Raw genomic sequence first — 15127 nt, 5'->3', positions numbered from 1 at the left:
TAGTCAGAGACGTGTAGTCGAGACGTGTAGTCCACTTGTCATTCCAATCTCCTTTGCATTAGCGTAGCCTCTTCTGTAGCCTGTCAACTATGTGTCTGTCTATCCCTGTTCTCTCCCCTCTGCACAGGCCATATAAACGCTTCACACCGCGTGGCCGCTGCCACTCTAACCTGGTGGTCCCAGCGCGCACGACCCACGTGGAGTTCCAGGTCTCCGGCAGCCTCTGGAACTGCCGGTCTGCGGCCAACAAGGCAGAGTTCATCTCAGCCTATGCTACCCTCCAGTCGCTCGACTTCTTGGCGCTGACGGAAACATGGATTACCACAGATAACACTGCTACTCCTACTGCTCTCTCCTCGTCTGCCCACGTTTCTCGCACACCCCGAGAGCTTTTGGTCAGCGGGGTGGTGGCACTGGGATCCTCATCTCTCCCAAGTGGACATTCTCTCTTTCTCCCCTGACCCATCTGTCTATCGCCTCCTTTGAATTCCATGCTGTCACAGTTACCAGCCCTTTCAAGCTTAACATCCTTATCATTTATCGCCCTCCAGGTTCCCTTGGAGAGTTCATCAATGAGCTTGACGCCTTGATAAGTTCCTTTCCTGAGAATGGCTCACCTCTCACAGTTCTGGGTGACTTTAACCTCCCCACGTCTACCTTTGACTCATTCCTCTCTGCCTCCTTCTTTCCACTCCTCTCCTCTTTTGACCTCACCCTCTCACCTTCCCCCCCTACTCACAAGGCAGGCAATACGCTTGACCTCATCTTTACTAGATGCTGTTCTTCCACTAATCTCATTGCAACTCCCCTCCAAGTCTCCGACCACTACCTTGTATCCTTTTCCCTCTCGCTCTCATCCAACACTTCTCACTCTGCCCCTACTCGGATGGTATTGCGCCGTCCCAACCTTCGCTCTCTCTTTCCCGCTACTCTCTCCTCTTCCATCCTATCATCTCTTCCCTCTGCTCAAACCTTCTCCAACCTATCTCCTGATTCTGCCTCCTCAACCCTCCTCTCCTCCCTTTCTGCATCCTTTGACTCTCTATGTCCCCTATCCTCCAGGCCGGCTCGGTCCTCCCCTCCTGCTCCGTGGCTCGACGACTCATTGCGAGCTCACAGAACAGGGCTCCGGGCAGCCGAGCGGAAATGGAGGAAAACTCGCCTCCCTGCGGACCTGGCATCCTTTCACTCCCTCCTCTCTACATTTTCCTCTTCTGTCTCTGCTGCTAAAGCCACTTTCTACCACTCTAAATTCCAAGCATCTGCCTCTTACCCTAGGAAGCTCTTTGCCACCTTCTCCTCCCTCCTGAATCCTCCTCCCCCCCCCCTCTCTGCGGATGACTTCGTCAACCATTTTGAAAAGAAGGTTGACGACATCCGATCCTCGTTGGCTAAGTCAAACGACACCGCTGGTCCTGCTCACACTGCCCTACCCTGTGCTTTGACCTCTTTCTCCCCTCTCTCTCCAGATGAAATCTCGCGTCTTGTGACGGCCGGCCGCCCAACAACCTGCCCGCTTGACCCTATCCCCTCCTCTCTTCTCCAGACCATTTCCGGAGACCTTCTCCCTTACCTCACTTCGCTCATCAACTCATCCTTGACCGCTGGCTACGTCCCTTCCGTCTTCAAGAGAGCAAGAGTTGCACCCCTTCTGAAAAAACCTACACTCGATCCCTCCGATGTCAACAACTACAGACTAGTATCCCTTCTTTCTTTTCTCTCCAAAACTCTTGAACGTGCCGTCCTTGGCCAGCTCTCCTGCTATCTCTCTCAGAATGACCTTCTTGATCCAAATCAGTCAGGTTTCAAGACTGGTCATTCAACTGAGACTGCTCTTCTCTGTATCACGGAGGCTCTCCGCACTGCTAAAGCTAACTCTCGCTCCTCTGCTCTCATCCTTCTAGACCTATCTGCTGCCTTTGATACTGTGAACCATCAGATCCTCCTCTCCACCCTCTCCGAGTTGGGCATCTCCGGCGTGGCCCACGCTTGGATTGCGTCCTACCTGACAGGTCGCTCCTACCAGGTGGCGTGGCGAGAATCTGTCTCCGCACCACGTGCTCTCACCACTGGTGTCCCCCAGGGCTCTGTTCTAGGCCCTCTCCTATTCTCGCTATACACCAAGTCACTTGGCTCTGTCATATCCTCACATGGTCTCTCCTATCATTGCTATGCAGACGACACACAATTAATCTTCTCCTTTCCCCCTTCTGATAACCAGGTGGCGAATCGCATCTCTGCATGTCTGGCAGACATATCAGTGTGGATAACGGATCACCACCTCAAGCTGAACTTCGGCAAGACGGAGCTGCTCTTCCTCCCGGGGAAGGACTGCCCGTTCCATGATCTCGACATCACGGTTGACAACTCCCTTGTGTCCTCCTCCCAGAGTGCTAAGAACCTTGGCGTGACCCTGGACAACACCCTGTCGTTCTCCACTAACATCAAGGCGGTGACCCGATCCTGTAGGTTCATGCTCTACAACATTCGCAGAGTACGACCCTGCCTCACACAGGAAGCGCCGCAGGTCCTAATCCAGGCACTTGTCATCTCCCGTCTGGATTACTGCAACTCGCTGTTGGCTGGGCTCCCTGCCTGTGCCATTAAACCCCTACAACTCATCCAGAATGCCGCAGCCCGTCTGGTGTTCAACCTTCCCAAGTTCTCTCACGTCACCCCGCTCCTCCGCTCTCTCCACTGGCTTCCAGTTGAAGCTCGCATCCGCTACAAGACCATGGTGCTTGCCTACGGAGCTGTGAGGGGAACGGCACCTCCGTACCTTCAGGCTCTGATCAGGCCCTACACCCAAACAAGGGCACTGCGTTCATCCACCTCTGGCCTGCTCGCCTCCCTACCTCTGAGGAAGCACAGTTCCCGCTCAGCCCAGTCAAAACTGTTCGCTGCTCTGGCACCCCAATGGTGGAACAAGCTCCCTCACGACGCCAGGACAGCGGAGTCAATCACCACCTTCCGGAGACACCTGAAACCCCACCTCTTTAAGGAATACCTAGGATAGGATAAAGTAATCCTTCTAACCCCCCCCTAAAAGATTTAGATGCACTATTGTAAAGTGGTTGTTCCACTGGATATCATAAGGTGAATGCACCAATTTGTAAGTCGCTCTGGATAAGAGCGTCTGCTAAATAACTTAAATGTAATTGTAACTGAGCCACACGGGAACAAGTGACATCAATAAGGGATTATAGCTTTCACCTGGATTCACCTGGTCAGTCTGTCATGTAAAGAGCAGGTATTGTTGTTTTGCACACTCAGTGTATATCTTAAATGGCTGCATTTTGATGAATTTGATTTTATAATCTTGAAGCCCAATTCAAAAACAGTGTGGGACATGATCCAGGAAGTAGGCAGGATCATACAGTATTACGGAGGGACATCGCAAATATTTGTTGTAATTATTGTTGTTGTTGTAATTAATTCAATGTGACATAGAAAAGAAAACATGAATAAATTATTCATAGAAAGGAGTACTGTACATCACTGGTATTATACTAATACATTGGTATTATACGAATACATTGGTATTATACGAATACATTGGTATTATACATTGGTATTATACTAATACACTGGTATTATACTAATACATTGGTATTATACGAATACATTGGTATTATACTAATACATTGGTATTATAGGAATACATTGGTATTGTACTAATACATTGGTATTATACTAATACATTGGTATTATACTAATACACTGGTATTATACTAATACATTGGTATTGGTAAACACATTTGGAGGTCTTACCGGTCAGCTCCGTACACCCAGGCCACAGCGAATGTCTCAAAGACCACCACGATGATCAGGGGCAAGGTGGCAGAGTAGTCATCGAACATCGTCACAAAGTAGTTCCCCGAGCGCTGGGTAAACAAAAGTCCGATCACAAAGCCCAGAGCACAGCTGCACACTGAACCATAATGACAAAGAACACAGCTATTTAGTGACTCACTGAACCATAATGACAAAGAACACAGCTATTTAGTGACACACTGAATCATAATGACAAAGAACACGGCTATTTAGTGACACACTGAATCATAATGACAAAGAACACAGCTATTTAGTGACTCACTGAACCATAATGACAAAGAACACAGCTATTTAGTGACTCACTGAACCATAATGACAAAGAACACAGCTATTTAGTGACTCACTGAACCATAATGACAAAGAATACAGCTATTTAGTGACTCACTGAATCATAATGACAAAGAACACAGCTATTTAGTGACACAATGAACCATAATGACAAAGAACACAGCTATTTAGTGACACACTGAACCATAATGACAAAGAACACAGCTATTTAGTGACACACTGAATCATAATGACAAAGAACACAGCTATTTAGTGACACACTGAACCATAATGACAAAGAACACAGCTATTTAGTGACTCACTGAACCATAATGACAAAGAACACAGCTATTTAGTGACTCACTGAATCATAATGACAAAGAACACAGCTATTTAGTGACTCACTGAACCATAATGACAAAGAACACAGCTATTTAGTGACGCACTGAACCATAATGACAGAAAACACAGCTATTTAGTGTCGCACAGACTAAATGTTTCAAAGACAGACAAAGAGCACAACTACAAACTAAAACACCAAAAATTCTAACAAGTACATTGAGTGTGTGTGCGCACGTGTGTGTACGCGGGTGCATTTGTGTATTGGTGCATTGGTGTGTGAGAATATGTGTGTATTACCAGTGAGCATGGTCCGGTGGCGTCCCAGCAGGCTGAAGTTGTCCATGAGGGGGGTGAGGATCCCCTGCATGGTGCCGAACATGGTGCTCATGCCCAGGTTGAGCAGCATGAGGAAGAAGAGCGTGGACCAGAAGGGGCTGGCAGGGAACTGGGCCATGGCCTCTGTGAAGGCAATGAACGCCAGGCCCGTCCCTTCCACACCCTGGGGGTTAGAGAGAGAGGGACAAGAGGGACAAACACTTTATTTTATGTGGAGTATGTTGATATTTGTAACCTGTATTCTATGTGGAGTATGTTGATATTTGTAACCTGTATTCTATGTGGAGCATGTTGATATTTGTAACCTGTATTCTATGTGGAATATGATGATATTTGTAACCTGTATTCTATGTGGAATATGTTGATATTTGTAACCTGTATTCTATGAGGAATATGTTGATATTTGTAACCTGTATTCTATGTGGAATATGATGATATTTGTAACCTGTATTCTATGTGGAATATGTTGATATTTGTAACCTGTATTCCATGTGGAATATGTTGATATTTGTAAACTGTATTCTATGTGGAATATGTTGATATTTGTAACCTGTATTCTATGTGGAATATGATGATATTTGTAACCTGTATTCTATGTGGAATATGATGATATTTGTAACCTGTATTCCATGTGGAATATGTTGATATTTGTAACCTGTATTCCATGTGGAATATGTTGATATTTGTAAACTGTATTCTATGTGGAATATGTTGATATTTGTAACCTGTATTCTATGTGGAATATGTTGATATTTGTAACCTGTATTCTATGTGGAATATGTTGATATTTGTAAACTGTATTCTATATGGAGTATGTTGATATTTGCAACCTGCCTTTCTCAATAAAGTATTGAAATTAAGAGGGTTTGAGCGAGATATGGGTTAGAGAGGGGTTAGATATGGGTTAGAGAATTTGCTAGAGATGGGTTAGAGAGGGGTTAGAGATGGGTTAGATATGGGTTAGAGAATTTGTTAGAGATGGGTTTGAAAATGGGTTATAGAGGGGTTAGATATGGGTTATAGAGGGGTTTGATATGGGTTAGAGAGGGGTTAGAGACGGGTTAGAGAGGGGTTAGAGAGGGGGTTAAAAATGGAATAGAGAAAGGGAGGGAGGGACGGAGGGAGGGAGGGGAGAACATGGGAGGGAGGGAGAATGGGGGAACGAGGGAACAAACAAAGGAGAGAACGAGGGAGGGAGAGAACGTGGGAGAGAGAACGCGGGAGGGAGGGAGGGAGAGAACGAGGGAGGGAACACGGGATGGGGGATAGCGAACAAGGGAGGGGGGGACGAGGGAGGGAGGGAGAGAAATTGGGAGAGCTGGAGGGAGGGGGGATGAGGGAGAGAACGAGGGAGGGAGAGAACAAGGGAGGGAGGGAGGGAGGGAGAGAATGAGGGAAGGGGCAAGGTGTTAACAGGAGGTTGTAAGGGGTGAAGAAAGAGAGGGAATACAAGGCAGGGGAAACAGTTAGAGGGAGGTAAAGACAGCTCCTTATAAATAACTTTGTGCCTACATTACAAAGGACTCCTTTCTCCATTATTTATGAAGATAGGATTTGAACCACAAACCCCCTAAAACCTAATCTAACCCTCACCTTGCTCATCTCCTCATCCAGGTCACAGTCTGTGACCACAAACCCCCTAAAACCTAATCTAACCCTCACCTTGCTCATCTCCTCATCCAGGTCACAGTCGGTGATGTTTGTTCCCACCTGGGAGCCGTAGTGATGGTACCACTCTCTGTAGTCAGGTATGGTGACGGAGGCAGGATCAGACATGTTGAACCACGGCCACCAGTGATGGTTGCTTCCATGTGTGGCCATGTCGTTTAACAGGCCCACATTTCTGAAGGGTGGGAGGTGACGTAGCCTGAGCTTAGAATTATAAGGTTCCTTCTGTAAAAAGTTGATTCTGAGATAATTGGCTTTAAAGTTACCAACCCTTATTGTTTTGAATTGTGTGAGCAATTTCTATCTCATATCCTTATTTACTTAACAACATGAATTGGGGTATTTAGAGTACTATATAGGTAGAGAACATTGAACAGAACAAGAAAATGTCCAGAACTCAATTTGGGCAAAATTGCAGATAGAACATGATAATTCCAAGCTCTCCATATCGCAATTCCCTTCAGGTACACCGCTAATACTTTATTTGAAGGTATGCTTACACTCTTAGAAAAAAAAGGTTCCAAAAAGGTTATTCAGATGGACCCATAGGAGAACCTTTTTGGTTCCAGGTAGAACCCCTTTTTTGGTCCCAGGTAGAACCCTTTTTGGTTCCATGTAGAACCTTCTGTAAAAACTGGAACCAAAAGGGTTCTACCTGCAACCAAAAATACTTCTTCAAAGGGTTCTCCTATGTGGACAGTTGAAGAAGAACCCTTTAAGGTTCTAAATAGCACCTTTCTTTCTAAGAGTGTACATATAGACATGTCTTGGATATGTTTCCATAATATTGACATGCTTTATAAAGGGATAGTTCATCCGAAATAACAAAATTACATTTTGCTTTCATTAACCTGTAAGCAGTCTATGGACAACGCAAGACAGCAATCCATGCTTTGGTTTAGTTTAACTGGCCAATGGTCTCCAAATGGCATTTTTATTAGCATTTTTCACACTTTATATCCAAATCCTGTTAAAGTAACTTCATTGAGCTACACCAGCGTTTCCCAACATCGTTCCTCCAACAGTACACATTTTTTGAAGTTTAATTATATATTTTTTTTGTCCGGGGCTAAAACAAAAATGTGTGTTGTTTGGGGTACTGGAGGACTGGAGTTGGGAAACACAATCAATTGTCGACAGTTTAGATGATCTGGACACGAAGCGTGAAAAATGTTAATACAGGAGACATAGACTTGCATTGGTTTTGTGGCACAAATGCTAAAAAGTTAGCATTTGGAGACAGTGACCAGGCAAACAAAACCAAAGCATGAATAGCTGTCTTACCCCATCCATAGACTGCTTACAGATGAACCTTCTACTGCAGTGGGCTAAATCAGGGTCATACAAAATGTTTGTATGTAGTCTTAAACAAATTTACTTTGAAACCAAAGTATACACGTCACACACATGGTTATGGGCTTTAACAAGAAGACACCTGTACCATGTCAGATATAGAGTTGAAATGTATTCAGTTTTGAGTTTGCGTCCCAATATTACACTTTATATACATTACAGAAGACAGAAATATAACAAAACCGTTGACATAGAAACACCAGATTTTCTGCAGGTTTAAAAAAATCATGTTTATAAATTATGAAATTATGAAAAATATAAATAACAGTCCACCCATGAGGCCACTTGGTCATTTGACTGCAGGAAAGTCTATGGAAAGCGATGGGATTTTGTAAATTGGGTGAACTATCCCTTTAAAGGAAAGGAGATTCAACACTATTGAGACACAAGCAAACACATTTTAAAAAAGAGGGCCTTATTTCACTGAAGGGAGTTATCCCTTTAAACTGGGCTGAAACCTTCCCCAGCACGAGTCAAGGAGTGTAACATCAACAGAACCATGAGATGTGCAGCAGACATTACACATACCTTCTCAGTTCCATGGTCTACAAACAGTCTCTCTCTCTCTCTTTCTTTCACTGTCTCTATCTCTCAATTCAATTCAATTCAATTTGCTTTATTGGCATGACGTAACAATATACATATTGCCAAAGCTTATTTTGGATATTTACAATATAAAAAATAAAAATGAGAATCAAAATTGTCAACGGACAACAGTAACAACAATCTCTCTAACGCTTTCTCTCTCTCTCTCTCTTTCACTGTCTCTCTCTCTCTCTCTCTCTCACTCACTCACAAACACACACCCACAATCCCCCCTTGACTCCATACTTACTGGGTGATGCAGTTCAGGACAATGTTCTTGGCCCTGAAGCCCAGCACTACGAACACCACCAGTGATGCGAGCACTGAGGTCATGAAGTTGATGCAGGAGACCATGAGAGCATCACGGTGACAGTTGTTGTGGATGGGGTTGTAGGAAGAGTAGGCAATCACAGAGCCGTAGCCCAGGCCCAGGGCAAAGAACACCTGTGTGGCTGCCTGCCGCCACACCTGCACCTCAGCCCAAATGTCTATCTGAGACAGAGAGAGAGAGACAGAGAGACACAGAGAGAGAGAGAGAGAGAGAGAGAGAGAGACAAAAGAGAGAGAGAGAGAGATAGAGCGTGACAGCATAAGACTAAATTCTATTCTATTTATATTCTGTCAATTCAGGAAGTGAATAGAAATTCCGGTCCTCTCTGGTCCTCTTCTCCAGAGTGCTTAATTCTTGTTTTTAAGCATCTTTGTACATCTTTGAGATTCTACTTGTAATTAAAAGCGCAAAATCAATTAAATATATTATTATTATTGTTATTATTGTACTTACTTTAGGGTAGAACATGTAGGCGATTCCCTCCATGGCTCCATCCAGCATCAAGCCTCTGATGAGGAAAATGAACAGCACAGCATAGGGGAAGACTGAGGAGAAATACATCACCTATGGAGAAGAGAATTACAATTCGAATTAGGAATCATCAGTCCTTTTAATGTAGATTGTAAAATATGTCTATGGATTTGGGAGAGGTTGTATTTCTCCAGCCCCATTCCTAAGCTGTATACCAGGACAGGTGGTGGGGTTGCCGTTTTGTTGTTTTTCCCAATTCCAGAATGTATCTTTAACTTTACCTATAGGTAGATATAGGGCTGGGTTCATGGACACTGTCACGGCTGTTGTCGGTGAATGAGGACCAAAACGCAGCAGGTACGTGAATGCTCATCTTGATTTTTAATTAATCTCAAAAATGAACATACAAAATAACAAAACACGAAAAACGAACACTCGACAAATAAACAGTCTGGTAAGGCACAAGGCTATACACAGAATAATCACCCACAAATAACACATACAAACACACCCTAATATATGGGACTCTCAATCAAAGGCAGATAGACAACACCTGCCTTCAACTGAGAGTCCCAACCCCAATCAACCAAACATAGAAACACACACACTAGACTAACCATAGAATTAACTAAACATAAACCAAAACCCGGAAATACTAAATCAAACACCCTTTACACAAACACAACACCCCGAACCACATAAAACAAATACCCTCTGCCACGTCCTGACCAAACTACAAAAACAATTAACCTTATACTGGCCAGGACGTGACAGTACCCCCCCCTTAAAGGTGCTACCCCAGAAGCACCTTAAAAAATAACCCCAAGCAACACCAAAAAAAAAATCCCCTTTTCTAAAGGGAGGGAAGGGAGGGTGGCTGCCGTCAACGACGGCACTGTGCTACACCCCCCCTCCCCAACCCACCTATTTCTGGAGGTGGCTCTGGTTCCGGCCGTTCCAGGCTGTCGGGCCACTCTGGCATCGCCGAGGGGCAGTCGGGCCAGTCTGGCATCGCCGGGGGGCAGTCGGGGCAGTCTGGCATCGCCGGGGGGCAGTCGGGGCAGTCTGGCAATTCGGGACAGTCTGGGCAGTCTGGCAATTCGGGACAGTCTGGGCAGTCTGGCAATTCGGGACAGTCTGGGCAGTCTGGCAATTCGGGACAGTCTGGGCAGTCTGGCAATTCGGGACAGTCTGGGCAGTCTGGCAATTCGGGACAGTCTGGGCAGTCTGGCCACTCGGGACAGTTCAGGGCAGTCTGGCCACTCCGGCAGTTCAGGGCAGTCTGGCCACTCCGGCAGTTCAGGGCAGTCTGGCCACTCCGGCAGTTCAGGGCAGTCTGGCCACTCCGGCAGTTCAGGGCAGTCTGGCCACTCCGGCAGTTCAGGGCAGTCTGGCCACTCCGGCAGTTCAGGGCAGTCTGGCCACTCCGGCAGTTCAGGGCAGTCTGGCCACTCCGGCAGTTCAGCGCAGTCTGGCCACTCCGGCAGTTCAGCGCAGTCTGGCCACTCCGGCAGTTCAGCGCAGTCTGGCCACTCCGGCAGTTCAGCGCAGTCTGGCCACTCCGGCAGTTCAGCGCAGTCTGGCCACTCCGGCAGTTCAGCGCAGTCTGACCTCTGACGACTGTTGACTGGCGGGCAGCTCTGACGATGACTGTTGACTGGCGGGCAGCTCTGACGATGACTGTTGACTGGCGGGCAGCTCTGACGATGACTGTTGACTGGCGGGCAGCTCTGACGATGACTGTTGACTGGCGGGCAGCTCTGACGATGACTGTTGACTGGCGGGCAGCTCTGACGATGACTGTTGACTGGCGGGCAGCTCTGACGATGACTGTTGACTGGCGGGCAGCTCTGACGATGACTGTTGACTGGCGGGCAGCTCTGACGATGACTGTTGACTGGCGGGCAGCTCTGATGATGACTGTTGACTGGCGGGCAGCTCTGATGAAGACTGTTGACTGGCGAGGCTGGGTTGACGCACTTGTAGCCTGGTGCGTGGTGCTGGTACTGGGCTTACCAGATTATGTACACACACCTCCAGGCTAGTGCGGGGAACGGGAACAGGACGAGTCGGAAAGGGTTGACGCACTTCCGGGTCCGCACGAGAGACAGGAGCTGGAAACCCAGGGCTATGGAGGCGCACAGTCGGTCTCGATCTTACCTCCTGCACAACCCGTCTTGGCTGGATGGAACTAGTAGCCCTGTACGAGCGGGGTGCCCGTACAGGGCAGACTGGGCTGTGCAGGGGCCTGATGGTAGCCGTGCGTAGAGCGGGAGTTGGGTAGCCTGGTCCTCGGAGGCGTACCGGCGACCAGATGCGCTGCGCAGGCATCCTCCTACCAGGCTGGATGCCCGCTCTAGCACGGCACCTGCGAGGGGCTGGAATAACGCGCACCGGACTGTGCGTGCGTATGGGTGAGATAGTGCGCTCCTCAGCGAAACATAGCGCTCTCCACCCCATACGCTCCTCCATATAACCACGGGTAGCTGGCTTCCGGCTCTTCTTACGCCTAGCCAAACTACCCGTGTGCCCCCCCAAAAAATTCTCTTGGGGGTGCCTCTCGTGCTTCTCCTTCAGCGCGTACTTGGCCTCGTACCACCGCCTCTCCGCCTTGGCTGCCTCAATTTCCCACTGCGGGCGTCGATAATCCCCAGCCTGGTGCCAAGGTCCGGCCCCGTCCAGAACTTCCTCCCAGGTCCATTTCTCCCTCCAGTCCAACTCGAATTCCCTCTGCTCCTTCTTCTGCTGCTTGGTCCTTGAGTGGTGGGTGATTCTGTCACGGCTGTTGTCGGTGAATGAGGACCAAAACGCAGCAGGTACGTGAATGCTCATCTTGATTTTTAATTAATCTCAAAAATGAACGTACAAAATAACAAAACACGAAAAACGAACACTCGACAAATAAACAGTCTGGTAAGGCACAAGGCTATACACAGAATAATCACCCACAAATAACACATACAAACACACCCTAATATATGGGACTCTCAATCAAAGGCAGATAGACAACACCTGCCTTCAACTGAGAGTCCCAATCCCAATCAACCAAACATAGAAACACACACACTAGACTAACCATAGAATTAACTAAACATAAACCAAAACCCGGAAATACTAAATCAAACACCCTTTACACAAACACAACACCCCGAACCACATAAAACAAATACCCTCTGCCACGTCCTGACCAAACTACAAAAACAATTAACCTTATACTGGCCAGGACGTGACAGACACAGACTAAGTACCATAATATATTGGATTAAATCAATATTTATCAAAAGACATTCTACATTCTCTTTTAAAAACTATACATGAAAAAAAACATTTAACAAGACAAGGTCAACGAAGGAGGACATTAACATTGAACAATTTAAAAGTAACATTTGCCAAAAACAGAATTCAGACGCTTTCTTTCACAGCTAGCGTGTTAACTACTAGCCTACCATAATCATGGTTAGTGGTTGCCGGGGGCGACACTACTGAGGGTCAAGGCAGGTGGTGACCAGTTATACTGTTTGTAACATGCTATATGTTGTAAAAAAGATGAACTGAGAGTGTCCTTACCTTGGCAGAGGACTTGATGCCATTGATCATGGCTAGACAGACGATGGCCCAGGCAGCCAGCAGACAGCCCGTCATGATGGGGTTAAACTCACCAGACTCATCGATGGAGTCTGTGATGTCTAGAGCCTTCCGGAACCAGAAGTATGAGGTTGGGGAGCTACCTGAGCATTCCTTTACTGACAGACAGAGAGAGAGAGAAAGACAGAGAGGAGGGAGGAAGTGAGAGATAGAGAGAGAGGGGGAGTGAAAGAGAGTGAGTGAGAGGGAGAGCGATTTATAGTTTACATACACAAACCCTGCTCTTGTAGAATACATGTTTAGATGTGTAATGTGTCCATTACACATCTAAACACAAATAAGGAGAAGCATGATATTAACCGCACACGCACACACGACACACCACACACACAGTCTTGTACAACTAACCTTGTGGGGACAAAATACTATACTACACACTAGAGGTCGACCGATTATGATTTTTTTCACCGCCGATACCGATACCGATTATTGGAGGGCCCGAAAGGCCGATACCGATTAATCGGCCGATTTTTTGATTTATTTATTTGTAATAATGACAATTACAACAATACTGAATGAACACTTATTTTAACTTAATAGAATACATCAATAAAATCAATTTAGCCTCAAATAAATAATGAAACATGTTCAATTTGGTTTAAATAATGCAAAAACAAAGTGTTGGAGAAGAAAGTAAAAGTGCAATATGTGCCACGTAAGAAAGCTAACGTTTAAGTGCCTTGCTCAGAACATGAGAACATATGAAAGCTGGTGGTTCCTTTTAACATGAGTCTTCAATATTCCCAGGTAAGAAGTTTTAGGTTGTTGTTATTATAGGAATTATAGGACTATTTCTCTCTATATGATTTGTATTTCATATACCTTTGACTATTGGATGTTCTTATTGGCACTTTGGTATTGCCAGTGTAACAGTATAACTTCCGTCCCTCTCCTCGCTCCTACCTGGGCTCGAACCAGGAACACATTGACAACAGCCACCCTCGAAGCAGCGTTACCTATGCAGACCAAGTCTCAGAGCGAGTGACGTTTGAAACGCTATTAGCGCGCACCCCGCTAACTAGCTAGCCATTTCACATCAGTTACACCAGCCTAATCTTGGGAGTTGATAGGCTTGAAGTCATAAACAGCGCAATGTTTGAATCATTGCGAAGAGCTGCTGGCAAAACGCACAAAAGTGCTGTTTGAATGAATGCTTACGAGCCTGCTGGTGCCTACCACCGCTCATTCAGACTGCTCTATCAAATCATAGACTTAATTATAATATAATAAACACACAGAAATACGAGTCTTAGGTCATTAATATGGTCGAATCTGGAAACTATCATCTCAAAAACAAAAGTTTTTTCTTTCAGTGAAATACGGAACCGTTCCGTATTTTATCTAACGGGCGGCATCCCGAAGTCTAAATATTCCTGTTACATTGCACAACCTTCAATGTTATGTCATAATTACGTAAAATTCTGGCAAATTAGTTCACAACGAGCCAGGCGGTCCAAACTGTTGCATATACCCTGACTCTGCGTGCAATGAACGCAAAATGACACAATTTCACCTAGTTAATATTGCCTGCTAACCTGGATTTCTTTTAGCTAAATATGCAGGTTGAAAAATATATACTTCTGTGTAATGATTTTAAGAAAGGCATTGATGTTTATGGTTAGGTACAGTCGTGCAACGATTGTGCTTTTTTCGCAAATGTGCTTTTGTTAAATCATCCCCCATTTGGCGAAGTTGGCAGTCTTTGTTAGGAATAAATAGTCTTCACACTGCATATACCGTGACTCTGTTGCAAGAGGTGACACATTTTCCCTAGTTAAAAGAAATTCATGTTAGCAGGCAATATTAACTAAATATGCAGGTTTAAAAATATATACTTGTGTATTGATTTTAAGAAAGACATTGATGTTTATGGTTAGGTACACGTTGGAGCAACGACTGTCCTTTTTTCGCGAATGCGCACCGCATCAATTATATGCAACGCAGGACAGGCTAGATAAACTAGTAATATCATCAACCATGTGTAGTTAACTAGTGATTATGATTGATTGATTGATTGTTTTTTATAAGATAAGTTTAATGCTAGATAGCAACCTACCATGGCTTCTTACTGCATTCGCGTAACAGGCAGGCTCCTCGTGCAGTGCAATGTAAAGCAGGTGGTTAGAGCGTTGGACTAGTTAACCGTAAGGTTGCAAGATTGAATCCCCGAGCTGACAAGGTAAAAATCTGTCGTTCTGCCCCTGAACAAGGCAGTTAACCCACCGTTCCTAGGCCGTCATTGAAAATAAGAATGTGTTCTTAACTGACTTGCCTAGTTAAATAAAGGTGTAAAAA

At 45.6% G+C, this 15127-nt stretch overlaps 1 protein-coding gene across 3 annotated transcripts in view; it reads right to left on the bottom strand.

The window, feature by feature from the left end:
• Positions 1–15127, bottom strand: part of LOC106593064 (sodium-dependent neutral amino acid transporter B(0)AT2) — a 42633-nt gene that overhangs the window by 13493 nt on the left and 14013 nt on the right. For all 3 annotated transcript variants that reach the window (XR_006770148.1, XR_006770149.1, XM_045719786.1), the window contains exons 5-10: positions 12755–12930; positions 9170–9280; positions 8636–8877; positions 6442–6622; positions 4741–4942; positions 3772–3931 (exon numbers count right to left, since the gene is read on the bottom strand). Coding sequence is in view for 1 of the 3 variants with exons in the window: in XM_045719786.1 (XP_045575742.1) it covers positions 3772–3931; positions 4741–4942; positions 6442–6622; positions 8636–8877; positions 9170–9280; positions 12755–12930 (1072 nt within the window). In the remaining 2 variants the exon portion in view is untranslated. The remainder of the gene's footprint in view (positions 1–3771; positions 3932–4740; positions 4943–6441; positions 6623–8635; positions 8878–9169; positions 9281–12754; positions 12931–15127) is intronic.

The sequence above is a fragment of the Salmo salar genome, chromosome ssa06 (genome assembly GCF_905237065.1).
Source record: "Salmo salar chromosome ssa06, Ssal_v3.1, whole genome shotgun sequence".
NCBI classification, from domain to species: Eukaryota; Metazoa; Chordata; class Actinopteri; order Salmoniformes; family Salmonidae; genus Salmo; species Salmo salar.
Note: the sequence above shows the minus strand (reverse complement) of the source record. Positions and strands in the feature narration are given on the sequence as shown.